The following is a 20478-nucleotide window of genomic DNA, read 5'->3' as shown; positions in this document are numbered from 1 at the left end:
AAACTAAAGACTTCTTATTTGCCAATACGCTTCGAATAGATTACGTGGGAAACCTTGTATTATCGTATCAAAGATTTATTTTTGAAAAAACAACACGATAGAATTGCTTGGCCATATAATGTCGAAAATCAGCGTACCAATTAATAACGGTAGCTCTTCTGGCGATTTTTTCCTGTAAATTCATCGTATTCTCTTTAGCAATGACATCCCCCAGCTCATTTTCAAGCGATTCAACAAGTAGGAATGGAGCTTTATGCTTCTTTAGTAGAAAAAGGGAATCCCTCCCACAAGAGACTTCGACATCTTCAACGACTGGAACACTGCCAAGCGAGAATGCTTCGTAGATACAATGCGTTTCAGGACTGCCCGTCTCGGTAGCTGGACAAAGGCTTAGATCAGAATCCGAAACGGCTTGAATGTATTCACCAACAGGTTCAATGGTTGAAAAGGCTCTGTCACGAAACAACGAATGTAATTAACACGAATCCGCTATGTAATTAGATTGCCACAAATGTCATGTTACGTTTTGCTGCTCATCTTCAAATAGCATGAATTTTCAAGTTTTAACGCTTTTAGTAGTTGAGGAATAACGTCTTGGGTAGCATTATGTGCAGGATTGGTACCAAAATAGTTGCAAATAAAGGGTCTCGGTGACAAGATGTCGATTTCGTTTGCCCAAAATAAAGGGAAATCTCGATTCCTTGTTAAAATAATTCTATGGTTAAAATCCTTTAAAATCTTTATATTTTTTGCAAAGGAAATTACGTTGTGACTCCAAGAGGCCATTGGTAGACTTCGTCTTCATCAGCCAAAAAACTACTCCGAACCATAAAGGCAGCACTAATAGGACCACCATTTGAAGACAAGTAATGAACAATCCATTGATTATCATCACAAGCATTATCACCCAAAATAACTAGAAATAGGCTTTTGGGTGGACGAAAAAGGAGCATATTATTAAGCCACAACTCTTCTTTCTTTTGATTCAGCTGAGATGACCCATCAATAACCAGCACAATGTTAGAAGCGGAAGTGATTGAAATTTCTGCATTCCCTGTCTGGTAGGTAAAATTTAAATCATCTACCATCTTGTTACCCTTGTAAGTGGCTTTGTCAGACATAAGTTCTTTTTTTCCCTCAAGCAAATGATTCCATAAATATTCTCCAATAGGTGTTCGGCTGTGTATGTCTACCCGGAGAAATTCTGATGTCATTGTGGTAATGTCATTAGTTATTGAAGTTTTAATTCCAGTCCTTTTCTGGAAAGTGTACTGAAACGAAATCTCATTGTTACATAGGCTATGTAAAAGGAACAAAACCGCACAAGCCAATAGGATTAAGAGCCCCAAAATTTGACAAGATCGAGCCTTTAACACACGACGTTTCACGTAGACGATCATCTTGTTCTACACAAAACCTGAAAACTTTTCCCACAAATAGTTGAACTTGAGGCTTTAAATCCATTGTGTTGGTTTGGGTGTAGCATCCTGTCGGAAATGGTAAAAATGCGCTTTTGTTTTCTGTATGAAAAAGAATTGCCGTCGCCACGCAGAGAGCTAAACGTAAACAAACCAGCGTCGTCTGCCCCATCTTTAAAGCCAAACTGCGACGTGTCAACACAAGAGCTGCTGGTTGGATCCCCCAGGAACAAGTCATTATAAATCACTACTCCCAATAACAATTTAAAAACTGACGCAAGGTAAGAGTGGATTTCATTTTTGATTTTATTTTTTCAATTTATTGTGCATGAAACCATAGGGACATATTCGCTCGGAAGGGTGTACTTTTCGTGTATGAAAGGTTCTAATCTTGTGTTGGTAAATACCATTTCAACCAACATGTCTTTGGCTCAACACAACCTTTCTTTTAAATAGTTTTATGTCTAATTCTAAAGTCAATTTTAAACTGTATGTTTTAATTCTGATATTTAAAATAATTTTCTTGTAGCTACCTGACAAAGAAGATGATTGAAACTGAAATTACATGTAGTCAAGCTTGCTGTCATGCAGCCAATGTTGAGGAACCCATAGAAGAATGGAGTGAACTGGAAACTGAGATGAAAAGAGACTTATTGGCCCTAGATTTGCGTATCTCATTATTTGTTGGAGCCGTGCAAAATTTCAAATATGGTAACTTCAGGTGCAGTCAGCAATTAATCAATAATAATAAGAATCTTTGATAATCTTCGTCGCAGAGTCGCTTCTTAAACCTATACCTGCAAATTACCGAAAAAGTGACGGCGAAGCAGATATTGAAATTATACGAGAACTGGTCTCAAGACTTCCGGAATTGCCTCTCCTTGATGTCAGCAACAAACAGGATCCTGAAATAGCAAGTTTTATGAAGACATTCTTTTTGAATCACAATCAGAAGCTCAGCCTAATCTCTATAGAGGAGTTTAAACAACAACTATCCGGACAAATTGAGCTACAACTTGCTCCAAGATGGATTTTTCAAATTGATCATCTCGCCCGTAGTCAGCAGGCCTGGGAGCGTAAAAAATTATCCTCTTCTACGTTTTTCGCGTTTCACGGAAGTCGTTTTGAGAACTTCCATTCAATTCTGAATTTGGGCCTTCATCAACATCTCAACAAAGTACGCCCACAACTTCTCATTAATTGTCTGATATTTTACTTTCAGAATGGTGACTGAACAGTTTTGCTTTACCTATGTAGACCTCTTTGTTTGGCGAAGGAATTTATTTATCGACTGAACAGTCTCTAAGTCTGCAGTATTCGCCTTCTGGGCAAGGCTGGAATAAGAGTCAGTTGGGACCAGAGCTATCAGTACTCGCCGTTTGTGAAGTTATTAATCACCCAGACGTGAAAAGAAGAGGTGCGAATTACATTTTTTCCTTCGCGCAACGGTTATTCATAACGAAAAATTTACTTGAAAAGGTTCGAGACCATCGGCAGCTGATTCCGTGATTCCAGACAAGTATATTCTCGTGACTAATAACGAGCTTGTCCGCCCACGTTATTTACTAGTATATACAAGACCTAAAGTCAAGACAGTTAAAGTAACAAATTTCCTACAGCGTTACAAATTTGTTTTGTTCCTCAGTCTCTACGTCTCACTTTTGCTCGCGATTGGTCTCGCCAAAAAAGTGACTATTTAAACCGTACTAGCATGCCTATTTTTTTTTTCCCATAAAAGTTGCTTGATTTTTCTGGTCACACAATTTTGTTTATTGCAATAAAAACACATTATTTTGATACCAAAGATATAGCTATTGAATTTTTTAAAAAATTACTATTGGTTAATCAAGTCCATGAAATTCCCAGTGTGTTTTATACCAACCATAAAGTCTTACAGGATCTGTCTTGAGCTTCTTCCATCTTGCTTCTTCAAGCTTTGCTTTGTCTATAACAGAAGGATTCAAGTGATATTTGAAACTCGATATATACATATTGTAGAAAAAATTACCAAGTTCAGCTTTTGAGGCAGAACGAGTAGCTGCTGATGCAAATTTTGTTGTTCCTCTGTTTTTGACATCATCAGATGGGTCTTCTGTGGATAATTTTTTACCAGCACCCAACTTACAATTCTCCCTGCAACAAAAGATAATTCAGTAATTAAAATAAAAAGCCAATTAGAAATGTCATAATTGAGTACTGTTGGTGTGGAGGATAGAAACTGGTACTGGGTCTTGCCATTGGTTGGGATATAGTTGGTGAGGTTCTGGGCGGTGTTTTCTCCAGCAACTTCGAGGCGGGTAGAGTGTTGGTAGGTCTTGGAGCTTGAATATCAGCTTCTCCTAAAGCTCTCTTTCGTTTTTGGACATGCTTTTCGTGTTTCATTAAATGTTTTAAATCTAAACAAAGACAGAGCCATCAAATAATAATTAGACAATAAGCTAACAAAGATAGATCCACTCTATTTTTGCTGTCACAATAACAACCTCTGGCAAAGTGTTTGAGATGACTTTCTGGAATGTTTTTTATACCCATCTCTTCAAGAATACAACGAATTTCTTCCAACGTAAAATCCATATTGTAAGTATTCAAAACTCAACAGATTAACATCTCAAACAGATCATATACAGAAAATTGTTACAGTTTCTTCAAGCAAAGTTCTTGCATACTAAATCAAATTTGCAGCATTGCAAGTTTCCATCAAATACGAATTCAAAATCCAGAAAAGAATTTCGAAAAATTAACTACGGGAAATGCGCAGCCTACGAAGCTAGTTCTCACCTGGCTGAAGAACAGTCGACACGAGGTGTGCTCAGGCCTGCTGCCTTTCTCGATAGCTGTTCGAATACGAACTTCCAATCTTGCAGTATTTCCACCAAAAAAGTAGTGCCAACAATTTAAAATAACTAAAATTTCGTTCCTTAGCCTTGTGTTATGAATCTCGACTAGAGCTCTGCAGACCAATGAGTGCCATGCTACCCAGGGTAAGTGTCATGAAATCGCAATTTTTGTTAACATGTACGTACTCGCAGTAGACAGTGACTACGCATGGATCTGGATTTGCATTCGAATGATAATAGGGTATCCACGTATGCAGTATGTCGTGCCATTTCTATTCATAATTCAATTGTTGATGAGAAACTTGGCATGCCAAAATGCAATCTCATTGACGTCGTCACAAACATGGTTGGGGAGGGGGACAGCCTTGAAATAGTTTGTGCACAGTGGCTCGTGTTTGTCTGGTAAACTTATTGAAATGTCGTGCAACCCCTGCATAGTATTGCTGTAATAATCAAATGAGAGGTTAATTAGAAAAAGGTTTTTGTTCAGTACTCTTGTTTGTTATCGTATGTCTCTGTTCCGAGTGACTTAATAACTTATCATTTGTTTCATTTTCAGATCATTAGCGTTGAATAGTCGGAACGTCTCAACTTCGACATCGTTTGAACCTTTACTGACAATGAACTGCGGAAAACATATCTCAGGTAAGAGGCATTAACATAGAAACCAAAACTTTGTTTGTGTGGTATATTTTGGAAATGGATAGTCTTTCTTGGGTAGTTTTAAATTATTCATCAGCTCATCCCGCCATTTTTTTTTTCGCTCTTTTTCGTTTTTTTTTTTCACCTAAAGATGGCGTTTGACCTTTTCTTTTTTGCCAACAGCGAATAAAGTCTTTGTCAATCGACATTAAAAAAGGAACGCTGTCACCACAGGACAGCTTTCATTCATTATGCAGTCATTACGAAATTGAATTAGAACTAAATAGAAATGGATGATGCGTTAAACGCAATTTGATTGTAACTTACGGAGCGATCCATCTCTCTCCACGATCCCATTATTCTTCACTTGCCTGCCCGCAGTAAGCCGATACAGAGACAATGAATGATGGTTTTTCTTTTTTTACGTGACTGGACTCTTCGCCCTTTTAATGGTCATCGGGAGAGTGTCCTAATCGAATAATTACGTGGTGAAATATTCGTTATTCTATAGATTCCCGTATGCTCACGAAAGCCCCAAGGTGTTTCGTCTGATTTTCTCAGACCTTACACGCGCAATTGCAATCGATAAACAGTCTGCGATGCAACATCAGCTCAGAAATGTTGAAAGTGTATTATTGTTGGGCCTAGCAGCATCCTCTTCGTTCACGTTGAATTGAATTGTTTAAAGCGTTAAATCGATTCGCGTGGGGCCTAAGACAATGGAAACAAACTAAAGAAAGAAATCGATTCAATAGGGTAGCTTATTTCAGGTTCAGCTATCGTTTCTCATTTGCTCTTTGCTAGGCTCAGTACTCAACGTAATCAAATATAGGTTTGATCCAGGTAATTGCGCAATCGATTGATCCACTTGTTTTTATTGTGTATTCGTAGAACTGTCAACCCGATATATTTATTTCTTATTCAAAAGCTTGAAAGGAAAAGCTCTTAAAATAAAAAGCGAACTGCACATAAAGAAATTCTAAGATCGTTGAATTGTTCAGTGAAATTCACAAGATCTCGGTAGATTTCCGGACCAGCGATTTTGTTCTATTTGGGCGTTGGGCTATCCCTTGTGTTTGTGTTTTCTCCCCATTTAACGACAAGATGGATTGCACTCCCTCCCTTTGCCACCATCTCATTTCTAGAAATATTATGTTGTCTGTTTTCCACGCGTTTGCGTAAGCGTCGGATGCGAGAGTATGTAGAACAATATCGATAGGTTGGAGCGAAGGACTTTTTTTTTCTTTTTCTTAAAGGACCCGAGAGTCCACTAGGAAAGCTTGTCTTTTGTTTGCCCTCTGTTTGGCATTTTCAATGGTGGGAAATTCGATGGAAAAAGAATAGGAGTGCCTGCCGTACGAACTATTTAAAACTGGAAATTGAATAAAATCTTTAGCGCTACAGTATTCTGTATAAATAGGGATAGAACTCACTTAAAAGTGCCCTTTTTTTTTTTTTTATGTAAGGTGGCATTGTTTTCCACTTTCGACGCAATGCTAAATTGATGCTGGACTTGAATTAAAATGAAAATCTAAAAGATAAAAACAGAATGAAGGTATGGTTCTTTTCGCGTCCAAACCACAGGGAATCGTAGAGCTTTTCTCCATTCTTTTTTTTCGGTTAGTCATAAAGAGACGGATCTTGCTCTTTCTTTCATTGCCCCACTATATTATAACATTCTCCCTTTTTTTTTCTTTCCTTTTTCGTTCGGTTGGCTTTATAAATGTACAGCTCCGGAGATCATTTCATTTGTGTCTGCGTGTCTCGGTGTGTGTGTGTGTCTGCCTAACTGTCGGGAGCCAATTCTTTTTCTTTTCTTTTTTTCCCGTTTAGTTTTTTTTTCTTTTATTTACGTCATCTATAATTTCCGCAAATCCTTTTTTTATTGGTTTGTTTGCTCCCTACGGACGGCTTTCTTCTACATTTTTGGGTAACTGGCGAGAACGAAATACCGACAGCAGCAAACACACTCTATTTTTCTATTTTTCTGCCAACTATAGAAATGGTTTGCTTAGACTGTCTTTACATGTTAGAGACATGTCGAGACCTTTTTTTTTTTTTTCTTCCCTCTTCCTGCGCTGCAATCATCCGCTGCGTGCGGCGGAAGGAGCAAAGCGCTTGAGTTTACCAAGAGACGTCGGAAATGTCGGTACTCACTGGCGCCATCTATTCGCGATTTTTTCTCTGCGTGTATGTGTTCCGATTTCAAGTTTTTCAAGCAACTCAAATGGTCGGCAAATTTAAGCCTTTTACTTCAATTCCACGGCTGCAGCCCATTGGTGATGTTCTTTTTTTTACATAAAAATAAATAATCCGCGACTTGATGCTACATGCAGCAACTCGCTTTCGATTTGCGTCGAACATGGCCGCAGCCTTTTCCTGTTTAACGACTCTGGGATTCACGGTCCAGTGCGGCACAGGCTGTCTGCTCCGTGCACATGTTTCTTCTCTTTTTCAGGCTCTCTTGTCGATCATGAAACGAGAATTAAATTAGCAGCATATGGTCTGTCGTTTTTTTTCTCTCGTCTGCCTTTTATCTGCCATCTTGTCACGACAATCGGTGGCCCGTTGAAACTTTCAAATCGGTGCAGGGCAGAAATGGGTTCGGGGGAAGGTGTAGTGGGTGTGAAAGGCCAAAGTGCTTTGTCGTGTCGGTAGGCGACAATGATAACAAGTTGCCATTGTATTTGATCGGGAAGACAGTGTCTATCGCCCTTTGCAAACAAGTTTGTATTTACTTTTGGGGGGAGTGGGGTGTGTTCTACACGAAAAGATCATTATCCACCTTCCGGAGCAACTACTTTTTTTTCCCTGTCTTATACAAATTCAATGGGCCTTCGTTAGGAATCTGCTGAATGGAGAACAGATTGAAAAAAAAAAAAATGGGAAAAACAAGGGAATTTACCGAACAACAGCATGTTCCATACTACTTATCATCGTTCGTAAATGAATAGGTTGCGTGGAGCAGTTGCACAACTTGATTTTCCTTTTTAAGTTATTAAGAATTGAGCTGGAATGTAATAATGAAACAAGTCTGGTTTTTATTTCTTTTTCTTTGGTAGGCGTGCACTGATTGCATGGTAGTCAATGTATTTCTACCCGAATTCAATTGAAAAGCTTGATTTGCCTACATATTTGTATTTTCAAAGAAACCCAAAATTGATCCTCAGATGATTGACAAAAAAAAAAGGAAATGTAAAGAAAAAAATGCTTTCATTGCTTTTTGTCTGTCCCATTGTCGTTGCGATTTTTTACAGTCGTACGGTCCGTTTCGACTATGTCGTATGCGCATTTGTGCCAATGCTGCCGCGTGATCGAATTGAAGTGGATCTCTCCAACAACAGCGAAAAATAAAGTTCGCTTCCGTTTTTTTTTTTATTCTTCTTCTTCTTCTGATCATTATTCTGCGCATTCCTTCTCCACTCAGCATTTGCAGGATCGTCGTCTTCCACTCCGCCACCCCAACGATTGATATATTTTTTTCCCTGGCGATGGATCCTGCGCCCCTACGCGCACCGGATGTGTGCGGCCGCGATGCAGCAGAGAACAGAGTAAAAAAAAGGGCGTTGCGCTTACAGCTTGCCCCTTCAGTCGCTTCTCGTCATCCAGCCTCTTTGGTGAACTGCTTTTGGCTGTTGATGATATTGTTGTTGTCGTTGCTTAAACCCAGTTTTGTTTAGTTTAGTGTTGGTGCGCTTATACGGTTCCAAAGTCACAGCGCAGAGCCGACATGGATGCTGTCTGTTCTCAAGCCGTCAACGATACTCTCAACGCCATCCGAAGGTAATTGAATGAACAAATTGAATTTATTTCAAAATGATATGTAAATCATTTTTTTTTTTTTTTGTGGTTGGGGTGTGTGTGTGTATCAAAAGCGGAGCGTTGACGGCCAACGGATCGGACGATGCGGCTGATTATTCTATGCTGGAGAAGGCGCTAGGGGCGAATTGCACCGATTGGTGGCTGTCCAGCATTAACCGGACGTCGATGGATTTCCTAGGCGACAACACTGGCGGCCCGAATTCATCGTTTTCGGATAAAGAAGAGAATCCGTCGTATTTTTCAAGAGACTATCGCCTTGTCGGCACGTTATTTCAGGGATTAATTCTACTCGTAGGCGTCCTCGGAAATCTACTCGTCGTCATGGTAATTCTTCTTTTATTTATTTATTTTTCAAATGGTGATGAAGCGAACAGTTCTATTCTTCCACACCCGTGGATTTTTCTTTGTTACAAAAAAAAATGTGTTGCCTTGGCGTTTTCATTTCCGGTCGATTTGTTTGTTTGACGTGGTACAAAAATGTGCGCTTTTTCAGGTCGTTTATCGTACGCGCTCGATGCATTCACCTACCAACTGCTACCTGGTCAGCCTGGCGGCTGCCGACTGCGTCGTCCTCATCGCTTCCGTGCCTAACGAGATCCTATCATACTACGTCATCGGGAGCCAATGGATTTGGGGGCCCATCGGATGCGCCATTTTCGTTTTCCTTCAAAATCTAGGCGAGTTTTTAAATCAAGGCGCTGAAATTCGCCCGCGTGTTTAATAACGACGAAAGTATGAAAGTAACATGAACCATTTGCATTTCCCGAAAAATCTAAAATGTATAGGAATCAATGCTTCGTCGCTGAGTTTGACGGCGTTCACGGTCGAGCGCTACATCGCCATCTGTCACCCGATGAAAGCGCAGAGCGTCTGCACGGTCAAAAGAGCTAAAAAGATTGTCGGCGGCGTCTGGGCTTTCGCGTTTTGCTACTCGTCGCCTTGGCTCGGTCTCACAGTCACCGAACCCATCCACTACAGAGGTTTCCAAACGGTCGAGCGCTGCGCCATGAAATTATCCCGCCAGGAATACTTGGTAATTTTAACAAACTTGTTACTTTGATTGATGTGGCAATTATATATGTATAGAAATGTATGTTTATCCAGGGTTATTTCTTTGCGGACATTGTGGTGTTTTATTTGGTGCCGTTGCTCATTTCGTGCGTCCTCTACGGTCTCATCGCTCGCGTTTTGTTCAACGGACACTTTAACAAATACCCGGAGGTCTGCCGGCACGACAATCAATCGTCAGTCGACCCTACTAAAAGCTCCAGAGTTCAGGTCAGTTTTCTTATTTTTATTTCTCGTTCGGCATTGCGTTTAACTTACAGCTAGGAAAAAAGAAAAAAAATTCGAAATTTTATTGGCAAATTTGCATTGTGTTACAAACAAGGAGCTGAAATGTTAGCTTGACGAGGGAAGGAATCATCGAATTTCTTTTCTTTCGTTTTTTTTTCCCCTCGAACTTGGCCAATCTATTTATCGTCAAAACTTTTTCTCATTTGAATGCAAACGTCTTTTTTTTTTTTTTTTTTTTACAATTGGGTACCTTGTAGGAAAAATGGGCGTTTTTCTTTTTTTGGATCTCGGAGAAACTTGGCAGCAATCGAGATTTTAACCAAAAAAAGGGAATACTAAAAATAGATTTCGTTTGATACAATCTGGGATAAAGTGATTTCAATTTACGGAAAATGTTATGCGAACCCTGACTATTATACGCCGTTCGGTCCTCGTCGCTACGCTAAATGGCCAAACATAATCGTGTAAACACGTAGGCAATTTTATTTTCTCTCTGTTTTGATTAAGCAGCGTTTTTTTTTGTTGTTGTTGAGTCTGACGTCAGACGAATCTTTAGAAAGCACGAATCTGGGCGCTATACACCGCAATCTTTTTGATGTTGCATAAAGAATAGTCTACATATCAACGACCCTAGAAAACACAAACAAAAAGAAAATTCCTACCGCAATTTTTTTGCGTATGCTCTTTTCAAAAGGAATGACAAAGGAGCTCATGTCGATTGGCTTCCATATGTACAAGCGCATTTGGAACCGATACGAATCGATTTTTTTTTTTTTTTTTTTTTTTGCTTGGTACCCGTTTTTTTTTTTTTGTGTGTTCTCTTACTATAGTTGAGTAGCTTACAGAATAATGCGGGTATTCAAATGAGCTGTCATTCACGCGTACGTTTGCGCTAGGGCTTTGATTTTGTGCATAGGAGTCGTTTGATTGTGGAGCATCATTATCTTTCTTGAAGGAGTTTGTCCATCCTGTATGAAGATGTTGGAACTTAAACATCATGGAGCACGTCGTCTCTTCGTAATTAGCTACGGGACAAGTCAGGAAATGAAAACACCCTTTGACATGATCGCTAATGAAGCGAATATGCTAATCTGTTTTTCGCTGCGTTTCAGTGACGCAAAACTTGCATGACCACGAAATGGCCGCCTCACGTAATCACGTTCTTTTTTTTTTTTAATTTGCTGATTGTTGCCAATCATCATTTATCGATTTATTGTCGGGGAAAGCCATTTGACGTCCTACCGTCATTCTCTAAAATAAAAGTAAGTTCTCCCCGGTTTGGGGAGGAGCTGCTAGTTTTTTTGGGTGTATATGGATAAAGACATGGATTGACAACCAATTAGATGAAAAGGAGAACTTTTATTTTTCTTTTGGCTTGGAGAGGCGGAAAGAATGGCCATCGATTGGAAGATCAGTAGACACCAACTTCTTGTAATGACGTTCACGCGTTCAGTGCGCGTTCGTGAACTTTTCTAAATCCACTTTCTCTTTTTTTATAATACGAACCTAATGTCCATATTTGCATTCATATTCTACCGTTGGGTTCGGGTATAGCTTCTCGCGCGCGCAATGGCATGAATATTTCAATCATAAATGAGATGGATATTCGTAGAGAAAGAACAGCCTTCCAATTTCTTTTTTTTTTTTTTTGTATTTGATTGACGTGTCAATAAAAAAAAAAGGGTGGGGCCATCTTGGACCTTCTAGATTCCGACTGTCTGATTATATATGCGTGTTTTTAGCTTGTCGAATTGTACAGATCGGGAGGAGAAGAATCAAATATGGGCAGACGAATCGATATGGGCAATATGTATAGACGCCCTATATAACATCAACCATCCGGGCCGGAATTTTCTTTTTTCAGTTGCTAAGGGAAAGAAAACAATATACACGTACATCTTGCATTTGACAGCAGATATCAATAAGATCTTTGTTTTTTTTTTTGTTTTTTTGCGTACATGTTTCACGTGCAAAATAGTGTCGTATAAAAAATGGCAACAAAAAGGGGGGTGGCACGAAAATTCAAAGGACGTTGTTTACATTTTTTTTTTTTTTTTTTTTTTCATATGTGATGCCTTGTTTAAAGAATGACAAAAATGGCTTCGGGTGGAGCTGATGGGGCTAGCCAGCATTTAATAAAAATCTGACGGCCTTATTTACGACGTAACATTATCCGTTTTTTTTTTTTTTTTCAACAAATAGGACGAGACCTTACCTATTTTTGCCCGCCCGTTTGTTGTTTGCTTACTCTTCTTTCAACTAATGAAAAAAAAAATTGCGTTTGCCTATAGAATTGCAGTGGATCGATATCGTGAAAAAATATGTGAATTCGAGAGAAGCAATTTTTTTTTTGAAGGAGGGGGTTGGTTCTTTGTGGGTTTTTTTTTTCCCTTCATTCGTGTCAACCATCACTTTGGCAATACGGGGTCAAGTGGGCTATTTTGTTTATGGTACTCGTAAAAAAATGAGAATTCGTTCGTGTTCCGTATACCTGAAAAGAACCTCCTGGTTGGTCGGTCGTAAACCAATCGCATCCGTTTGGTCGATATCGCGACGTTTGAAATGATTTCCAAGTGATTGAACTTGTACGTACCAAATAACACTTCATATTAGAAGCCCTTTCTGTTTCTTTTCTTTTATCTCTTTCGAAGAGTTAAGACTCTTAATAATCGGAACGATGCCAGTTCCACTGAAGAATATCCCGAAAACAAGGGCCATTCCTATTTCAAATCGAAAGAGAGGTGCATTGATAGTGGCGGCAAAGGCAGCCGCTGAGTGATGTCATTTTCTCTCTCTCTCTCTCTCTCTCTCTCTTATATACTTGTGTGTGTGTGTGTGTGATGCCCGTCCCTTCTTTCTTTTATCCGCCAGCTGCAGCACATCTTTTTTCTAGGACCGTATAATAAAAGGTTGGAGCGTGTACCGACGCCAGAGAGTTAATAAAGCACGGAGTCCAAGGCAAGCGTTCCTTCTTATTCCCATATAATCGCTAGAATAAAAAGAAAAAGAAAAAAACTATTTTCTGCTTTTTTGAGGCAAAAAGGGAATGATTTTTATTTTTTATTTTTTCGCCCACAACTTGCCGGATGTACGTTCTTTCGTATATACCAAGCATAGATGGATAGACATCAGTTGAGAGAAGTGAAAAAAAAAAAAGGCAAGGACGAATAAAGACGAAAAAAGAAATAGAAACTCGTATATAAATGGAAGTTGTCCAAACTAGGAAGAAAGCAGTCAACTCTAGATGATGCCAACTGCACGAGATTTGGGGTGGGTTGGGAAAAAAAAATCTCGCACAACACACATCGAAAAAGAACGGGGTGGAGAAGTAGAAGAAAAATAAAAGTTTGTACGTTGCAAGTTGTGGGAGAGTGCATAACACAAACACGTAAATCGAGGATAGCTTCATATAATAATAGGCCAGTGTGCAGCTATAGATGCAGCTAGCTTGCACGAAGCCTGAAAGCTGTGCGCTGGCTTGACAAAAAGAAAATGGGCCTCATTAAAAGACAAGTGGGGGGGGTTCATCTATAGCTGCCGCTGCATTCCGAGTATACCCGGAAACGGAAGATATGTTTCTCTTTTTTTCTTAGATGTGGCAATTACTGCGTTCTGGCCTTCTCGGTTCTTGTTTTCAATCGTCCCACACGTTTTTTTTTGTGCCTTTACGTTTTCCTTAATATTTCGGCGTCTACAACGTTCGCGTGTTTCAATTGTAGTCCGTTTTCTTTGTGCTTTCTGATTGAGTGGTTGGACAGTTTTTTACGCGTGTCAGCTGCAACACGCGAGTTCCTTTTTTTTTTTTTTTTTTTTTTTTCTCTTTCAAAACTATTCACTATCGGACATGATGACAAGTTTATTGCTACGAGGATCAAAGAAAATAGCGTGCGCTTGTTTGCGAACGTAGAACTTTTCCTGCGGGAGATTGTGTGTCTGTGTGTAAATCTGCTCCATCACAACACGCTTGTGTAAAATTTCTCATTTTTTTTTTCTTCAGTGAGAAGAGAGAGATAAAAAAAAAAAAAAGGTGGTGGAGAACGACGCGGTTGTTGTATTGAACCAACGCATCCCGTAGGAAATGTTTTTTTCTTTTAAATAATTGAATTCTATTTCACGAAAAATTGAGTCTGAAAGTGAGATAGGGTGCGCTTCGCTATCGAAATTTATCTTCAACAAAAATCATTTCGTTTTCTTAAGACGGGAAAAAAAATTGTATTAATTTTGCATGAATCAATTCGCTCAAACGATCGGCTCGACTCTGTTTATCTTTCAAAATTAAATGCTTCTCACTTTTTCTCCCAATCTGCGAAATTTAATGAAGATGTGAAATTCAATAGATAGATTAGCCCCGTCTTATTAAAAACGTACAAGACTACGAATATTTGAACGGGACCAAAAAAAAAAACGTATTAAATAGACTTTTAAAATTGATCCGATGATACGTCACCGTTGATGAAATCGTGAGTTGCTTTTGCTCACAAAATCTGCATACAAAAAAAAACATAGGCCTAGCCGTTTCGAGTGTCTAAAGACTCGTCAGCTGAAAATGCGATTATATCCTTGTGATAGCCGTACGCTTTCGTCTAGATTGAAATGGACTTTGACGAAATCTTTGATGCAAGTGAGACCTTTGAAATGTGCGCGCCTTTCCAAAGTTTCACAGGATCTTTTGAACAGTCTATTGCAATGAATCATCGACGATAGAACGGCATGATTGCTCTGCATTTACGTCTTCATTTTCTTTTTCATTAAATCGTAATTGAAAAAGATCTTCTTCGTCCTAGTATTACGCATGCACTGCTTTCTATCTTTCGTATTCTTTTGAAACGTATCGAAACGTGTTACGTGCACACGATTTGCTCGGCTCTCTCTTCTCCATTCTTTTAAAAAAAAAGAAAGGCAGGAAATAAATGAGACATCAACTTTTGGTGGTCTCTGTTAGCTAAGGGCGTTTTCCATTTTGCGGGGCGGCAGCAGCACTTTGAGATAGCGTCAATAGTTAAGGTGTTCCATGGAGACGCGTGCGGCAAGAGAGCGGCCGAGAACTTGCGTGTAAAGATCTATAGGAAAGTGCATGTGTGTATACCACTGATTATTGATGGCGACAGAAGGGCAAAACTTTGTGTGATCGTGTCAGGAAATAACGCCACGTGACTGTGTCGGTGCGTTCGTTTGGCCCATCTAATAACATTTCCCTTCTCTCTTTCTATAGTTCATTGTTGTACAGTTTCTTTAGTTTGGGGGGGGGGGGAGTATAGGAAATCCTTACTCTCATTTTCATTCAGAGTATTTGATTGAATTGAATTTTTGTTACGTGTATGCCCTGGATGAAGGTCTTAATGTTTTGTTCTTTTAATTTTTGGTTCAGGTGGTGAAAATGCTGGTGGTCGTCGTCGTGATCTTCGCGACGCTGTGGTTGCCCTACCGCGGCATGTTGGTCTACAACAGCTTCGCCACAATGTACTCGCGAGCCAGTTTTATGGATCTGTGGTTTCTGATGTTCGCCAAAACTTGCGTCTACATCAACAGGTGATTTCACCCTTTTTTTTTTCTTCGTTTCAAGAAAGATTGAGGAATTCATTCGATTGATTAACGAACGCAGTGCAATCAATCCCATCTTGTACACGGCCATGTCTATCAAGTTTCGACGAGCCTTCCAGCGGATTCTTCTTTGCGGTGAGTCCCAGTTTTATTTTTCTCAAAACTTCCGTCAGAGAGGGGGAAATGATTTCGACGGTCGTTGAAGGGATCAATCAAGCGAAACGACTTTCGCACAAGTTTTGATTATCGAGGCCACTATTCCATGTCAGCGAACACAGCGCCCACTCTCCTTCAGCTTACAATTTTGAAGATGTTATTATTGTTTATTGCCAGCGTAAGGGCACGAGAAATTGCTTTTTGCCTGGACGCGACTAACGCAGTCAACGATTTCCCATTTGAAAAAAAAAAAAAAATGCTATGCTCGTAGATTGCGTTTAACTGAATGATTTTTCAATTGCAAAAAATTACAAAAAGATCTCAGTTCCGTGGAATTTGCGTCAAACAGTTCAATCACTTCATCAGTGATTTTTGTTTGCGACAAAGTGGCCTTACAGCCTTGACACAAGACAAAAGGAAGCAACACATTTTTAAATAATCCGGTGTACTTATGACGCGACGTTGTGCGTCAGTGACAGGACATTTTTCAAAATAATGGGTTGAAACGGGTTCGTCCGATGCTGATGGGTTCAACGAGTTCGCCAGCGAAAAATGACGGTAGCCTTAATGTTTGTTTGTTTTTTTTTTGCCGCTAAATGTATTTGGGGATGAATTAAAAGTTAGCAAGACGTCAGACGTAAGAAGCACTAACGTGGTGCGGATCAATAAAACGCTGTACAACGAAAATGCGCACGTAGGGAATGTATTAACGTATAAGAGACATTGCGACTGCCACAGACAGCGACTCGGTTATGATGCTCATTAGCGGGCTTGTAATTACTTTTGGCCCCACTCCCTTTCTTTTTTTTTGTTTCCTTGAAGAAGCAAACGAAAAAGCATCATAGTCGCATCGTTGTCGCAAAACGAAAGAATGCTTGTGTACAATACCTAAAATATGTGGCGTGCTAATGAAATCTCGTTGACAGACCAACTAATGCCATCTATCTCTTATTTTTGTCGAGTCCCTATTTTTTATTTTGTTTTCGACTGAGTTATGCTCATTTTCTGGCCGTGAAAAAAAAAAGGAAATAATTCACGGTTTTTTTTTGTTTTGTTTTGTTTTGTTTATGGCGTTGACAAGTCAGGGGATCTTTCACGAACGCGATATAAAGAGAAACAAAGGGAATTGCCACGTCACTATAGTGACCGGCGGTTAATGATGAATCGTTCATTTTAATCCTTGCGTTTTTTGTTGTTTTTTTTATCGTGCATTTTGATTAAGCGTAGGGATTGGAGAGAATGCGAGCTAAAAGGAAAAAAAAAAAAAAGGCAAAACGTTAATTTAGATCAGTTGCGACGTAATTACATGATTTCCTGCCGACACCTCGCATACATCTGTCATTTAACACCGTGTTAAACGCCAAACTGACGTGACTCAGCGCACGGGAGGAAACAAGAACTCGCGAGAAAAACAAAACAAAAAATAGTAAACGGAGGTTAATTTTTATGAGCCTCTAATGACGTGGGTTCTTTGGCGCGCTTCGCTACCCTCTCTGCGGCGAAAGCATATGTAAGAACAAAAAATGGTTTTACCTCGTTAGTTGCACCTCACAGCAACCTATGTTACAACGCGAGTTACGTTTCCAAGCCGAAATTCTTGCGTAATTACATTGCCCTTTTTGGCTGTTGAATTCGCATTTACCGGTGAGTATGTAAAACTTGGACGGCTCCATTTCCTTTCCCTTTTTTTGCGTTTGAAGGTAGCGATGTAGACAGACTCTGAAACCATTGAATAGTGCGCTATTGTTGCGATTGAAAGTGCGTCTATTTTACTCGAGTCCCGGAACGCAGTCGTGCAAGTTCCTCTTTTCCTCATGCCTCCCCCCCCCCCCTTCCAAAACAACATTTTGAAAACGGATCTGTTGTCGCTTGGGCCTTTCTTCCTTTTTGTTGCGTCTCTTTTCATACGCTGAGGAACAACAAGTTTTTTTTCTCCATTCAGTGAAAACATGTCATACAAAAACCTCTTGCCTTTTTTTATTATTTGTTTCCCCGTTTACCGGGCAACGTTACCAAACCGTCCAGCAGCTATTTTCTTTTAACAAAAGAAAGAAAAAAAAAAGGCATTAGTATATTAGTCTTCCATCTGAGAAAGCTATCCAAGTCACTTTGAGATTATATATAGAAAGGAATAGTTCATCCACAATCGATTTCCAAACTGGAACTTACCTGTGCGGTTCTCTCCCTTTTGTGAACGTAGCGCACGTGCGCACATGTCCAGCTAAAAGAGGAATCCGTGCTCTATCGCCGTGCAGTGATTTTCGTATACAAAGTTAACGTACAGGGTACGCAACAGAAGAAAACTGACAGATCGGTACTCCTTGTCAAGAGATTAGCGTGAGGCGGGGTGTGTTACGTAAATAGTCTTCTCGTAGTGGGGCATGTTGGTTGGCAAACTTCATCCCGCACGACGGTTGTTCTTTCGCTTTTTTTTTTTTAGTTTATTCGACTGACTTCATACTCGTTAGGGCTTTCAAAGATCTAGAGCAAACTTTGGCCGTGTTTGTTTGCATGCAAGTTGACTCGCATTAATGTATTTATAGCGTTCTTTTTTTTTTTTAAAGGCACACCTTCTTTTTGTGGACATGGGGAATTGGATTGTTTTACTTAAAAAGCGGAGGGGGGGGTGAATGAAATGCTGTGTATATGTTTTTTTTTCTGTGTAAGAAGATGCGTCGTCTGTCACACCGTTCACGTTCACTGTTTACGGCACCTTTAATGGCTTTTTCCTTTTTTTCCCCGCGGGTACCCGAAAGAAAAATGGCAGATGTTCTCTCTGCGCCTATTTATACCAATCGAAATAAAAAAGAAGTAAAAAGCACATGCCCTGTCGCTAGTTAAAAAAAAAAAAGGGATGCGAAATGCTGTTGACTGGCATGAACCGTAAAAAAAAACGCAGTTGGATTTGCCGCGTGACAGCTGTGGCAGTTTGAACTGAATCGTCAGCAAAGGCATCAGTTCATACGAATGCCAGTCGTAAGGTGATCTTGTGTTATCTAAATGAATCTATTGGCATATCGGATAAAAACTCGCTCAATCGGATCAAAGACGATATCCGATCAACTGGAGGAAGATGAAGACCGAGAAGGAGATTGAATCAATCGATAGGCAACAGATTCATCGATGCGGTTCGTTAAAGCTAGTCAACACGAACTGGAACCTACGTTGCCCTAGGATATCTCGTTCGCTTCGTTTCTATACGTAACGACTTTATACGTAGTGATGGCTAGGGGGTTTATGTTTAGTGTAATCCGATCATCTTCCATCAGATACGCTTTTTTTTTTTATTACTATTTTTTGGCTTTTGTCTTTATATACCCATCGAACTGGAATGGTGCATCATCCGATCGAATCTCGGTTCTCATCTTTCCCCATATTTTTGGCCCATTTCTTTTGTCCGATTATTATTATTATACACCAGAATAAAAGGATAAAAGAAATGTTGTTTAGACGCCTTGCCGCGTTCGCTACCAATCAAATCGTTCCGACGTTCCACGTCTTCCCCCCCCCCCCCCCTTTTCTTTTTTATACGACGTGATTTTTGCTCCGTCTCTCTTCGACGAGAAATAACACCTGGAAAATGTTCAAACATTCCCCATGGCATGTCGTCATTGGCAAGTAAATACGACCGCGTTGAGTGCATGAGGCATTCAAGCGAATTCCTTTATGCTTTGATTGAACAGTTTGTCCGCGCTGACGCATGCGATTCGAACAGGAATTTCAAATCGCATTGGGCACAGACAAGCGCACAGCATTAGACGGGCAAACATGTAATGGGATGCGCTGTAAATAGTACAAGGTTTTCGTGTAATGTTATCTGACGATCAGCCAGCTTTAGAATCGCCTCCACTTTAGGGCGTGGTCAACATCGTGCTTCAAAACCAAATGCTCCAAAGATGGAATTCATGTGGAATGGGTCAATTGGACAGTTTTGCGTCTTCGATTTCAACTCTTTGAAAATCTTTCTCTCTCTTTTCTTTTGTATCGTCTTTTGATAATCAAAGTTATTGTTGTTTCTTTCGCGTATGTGGTCAGCCCAAAAGTTCGATGTGAGCAGATAGAATGGCCAAGTTTGCGTCGCAAGCTAAATAATAGTTTCTTTTTGTGTGCGTTACAGGACGCAGCTCGCTCAATCAGCAGAGATCACCTGGAACTCAAATGCGTCATTTAGGTCACTTAGCCTGAAAGACGAAAACCAGCAAACTCCATTCGTTTAATTAACTTTTTTTAAGGAAGGGAGGGGGGGGGGTGTTGATAAGAAATGTGTCTCCGAGGTTCCCGCTATTTTGTCTATATGTTACATGCCATCGTTACGCACGTTATGTTTTACGTAAGTCATCACCTGAAAAGGACGTAAAAAGAAAAAAAAAATGCATTTTCTTATGTAACTTAACACGCACAACAGCAGTTGCCATGAGTGTGTGCGTGTGTGTCAAGAGTCACCACGAAGCTCTATCAAGAAACTGTATGTAATGAATCCTTGTCGGGATCGTTGAATGTTTTGTACTTCCACATTTGTCGCCCCTCCCCATTTAGTCTTTCTCAGACATTCTCTTCCAATTGTTTACATAACTTCAACCACCCTTGCCCGGTGTACACTATGTATCGTTATTTACGACCGACTAAACTATATTATGTAATACACAATGTTTTTCGATCGCCTGTGCGTCATTTTTCACCACTGTGTATTGATTGTTGGAACTCGTTTGAAATCAATACAACGATTAAGTCATCCGTTCCCGAGTGAACTGTGGAATTGATTAGAA

The 20478-nt window shown here is 39.8% G+C and overlaps 5 protein-coding genes across 5 annotated transcripts in view; 2 read left to right on the top strand and 3 right to left on the bottom strand.

The window, feature by feature from the left end:
- Window positions 1-20478, bottom strand: part of LOC130694550 (thioredoxin-2-like) — an 87149-nt gene that overhangs the window by 11103 nt on the left and 55568 nt on the right. The window lies entirely within an intron of this gene.
- LOC130694539 (ribitol-5-phosphate xylosyltransferase 1-like) lies at window positions 60-1400 on the bottom strand. The gene is made up of 3 exons (XM_057517614.1): window positions 766-1400; window positions 524-700; window positions 60-452 (listed from the first exon to the last, which is right to left on the bottom strand). The coding sequence occupies exons 1-3, from the start codon at window positions 1398-1400 to the stop codon at window positions 68-70; spliced, it is 1197 nt and encodes a 398-aa protein (XP_057373597.1). The 3' UTR covers window positions 60-67.
- On the top strand, window positions 1363-3196 carry LOC130694540 (protein mono-ADP-ribosyltransferase PARP16-like). The gene is made up of 6 exons (XM_057517615.2): window positions 1363-1499; window positions 1555-1699; window positions 1948-2129; window positions 2195-2595; window positions 2676-2835; window positions 2898-3196. Exons 3-6 carry the CDS (start codon window positions 1964-1966, stop codon window positions 3116-3118), a joined length of 948 nt encoding a protein of 315 aa, XP_057373598.1. The 5' UTR covers window positions 1363-1499; window positions 1555-1699; window positions 1948-1963; the 3' UTR covers window positions 3119-3196.
- Window positions 3165-4068, bottom strand: LOC130694549 (uncharacterized). The gene is made up of 4 exons (XM_057517625.2): window positions 3902-4068; window positions 3616-3814; window positions 3427-3551; window positions 3165-3363 (listed from the first exon to the last, which is right to left on the bottom strand). Exons 1-4 carry the CDS (start codon window positions 3990-3992, stop codon window positions 3260-3262), a joined length of 519 nt encoding a protein of 172 aa, XP_057373608.1. The 5' UTR covers window positions 3993-4068; the 3' UTR covers window positions 3165-3259.
- Window positions 8551-20360, top strand: LOC130694552 (thyrotropin-releasing hormone receptor-like). Its single transcript, XM_057517628.2, has 8 exons — window positions 8551-8680; window positions 8773-9043; window positions 9213-9396; window positions 9505-9752; window positions 9824-9997; window positions 15384-15544; window positions 15618-15691; window positions 19830-20360. Exons 1-8 carry the CDS (start codon window positions 8628-8630, stop codon window positions 19895-19897), a joined length of 1233 nt encoding a protein of 410 aa, XP_057373611.1. The 5' UTR covers window positions 8551-8627; the 3' UTR covers window positions 19898-20360.

The sequence above is a fragment of the Daphnia carinata genome, chromosome 4 (assembly GCF_022539665.2).
Source record: "Daphnia carinata strain CSIRO-1 chromosome 4, CSIRO_AGI_Dcar_HiC_V3, whole genome shotgun sequence".
In the NCBI taxonomy this organism is placed as follows: Eukaryota; Metazoa; Arthropoda; class Branchiopoda; order Diplostraca; family Daphniidae; genus Daphnia; species Daphnia carinata.
This window is presented reverse-complemented; position numbering and strand designations above follow the sequence as displayed.

What these genes read in the sequence shown, in the direction of transcription:
- LOC130694539 (XM_057517614.1), bottom strand. Translation starts at nt 1,400, where the DNA reads ATGATCGTCTACGTGAAACGTCGTGTGTTAAAGGCTCGATCTTGTCAA. An exon ending in TGGCCTCTTGGAGTCACAAC is followed by an intron (nt 701 to 765) that starts GTAATTTCCTTT and finishes TATTTTAACAAG; the next exon opens with GAATCGAGATTTCCCTTTAT. An exon ending in TTGAAGATGAGCAGCAAAAC is followed by an intron (nt 453 to 523) that starts GTAACATGACAT and finishes GTTTCGTGACAG; the next exon opens with AGCCTTTTCAACCATTGAAC.
- LOC130694540 (XM_057517615.2), top strand. Translation starts at nt 1,964, where the DNA reads ATGATTGAAACTGAAATTACATGTAGTCAAGCTTGCTGTCATGCAGCC. An exon ending in CGTGCAAAATTTCAAATATG is followed by an intron (nt 2,130 to 2,194) that starts GTAACTTCAGGT and finishes TCTTCGTCGCAG; the next exon opens with AGTCGCTTCTTAAACCTATA. An exon ending in TTCATCAACATCTCAACAAA is followed by an intron (nt 2,596 to 2,675) that starts GTACGCCCACAA and finishes TTACCTATGTAG; the next exon opens with ACCTCTTTGTTTGGCGAAGG.
- LOC130694549 (XM_057517625.2), bottom strand. Translation starts at nt 3,992, where the DNA reads ATGGATTTTACGTTGGAAGAAATTCGTTGTATTCTTGAAGAGATGGGT. An exon ending in TCTCAAACACTTTGCCAGAG is followed by an intron (nt 3,815 to 3,901) that starts GTTGTTATTGTG and finishes GTCTTTGTTTAG; the next exon opens with ATTTAAAACATTTAATGAAA. An exon ending in TGCCTCAAAAGCTGAACTTG is followed by an intron (nt 3,364 to 3,426) that starts GTAATTTTTTCT and finishes CTTCTGTTATAG; the next exon opens with ACAAAGCAAAGCTTGAAGAA.
- LOC130694552 (XM_057517628.2), top strand. Translation starts at nt 8,628, where the DNA reads ATGGATGCTGTCTGTTCTCAAGCCGTCAACGATACTCTCAACGCCATC. An exon ending in CGTTTTCCTTCAAAATCTAG is followed by an intron (nt 9,397 to 9,504) that starts GCGAGTTTTTAA and finishes TAAAATGTATAG; the next exon opens with GAATCAATGCTTCGTCGCTG. An exon ending in CTAAAAGCTCCAGAGTTCAG is followed by an intron (nt 9,998 to 15,383) that starts GTCAGTTTTCTT and finishes TTTTTGGTTCAG; the next exon opens with GTGGTGAAAATGCTGGTGGT.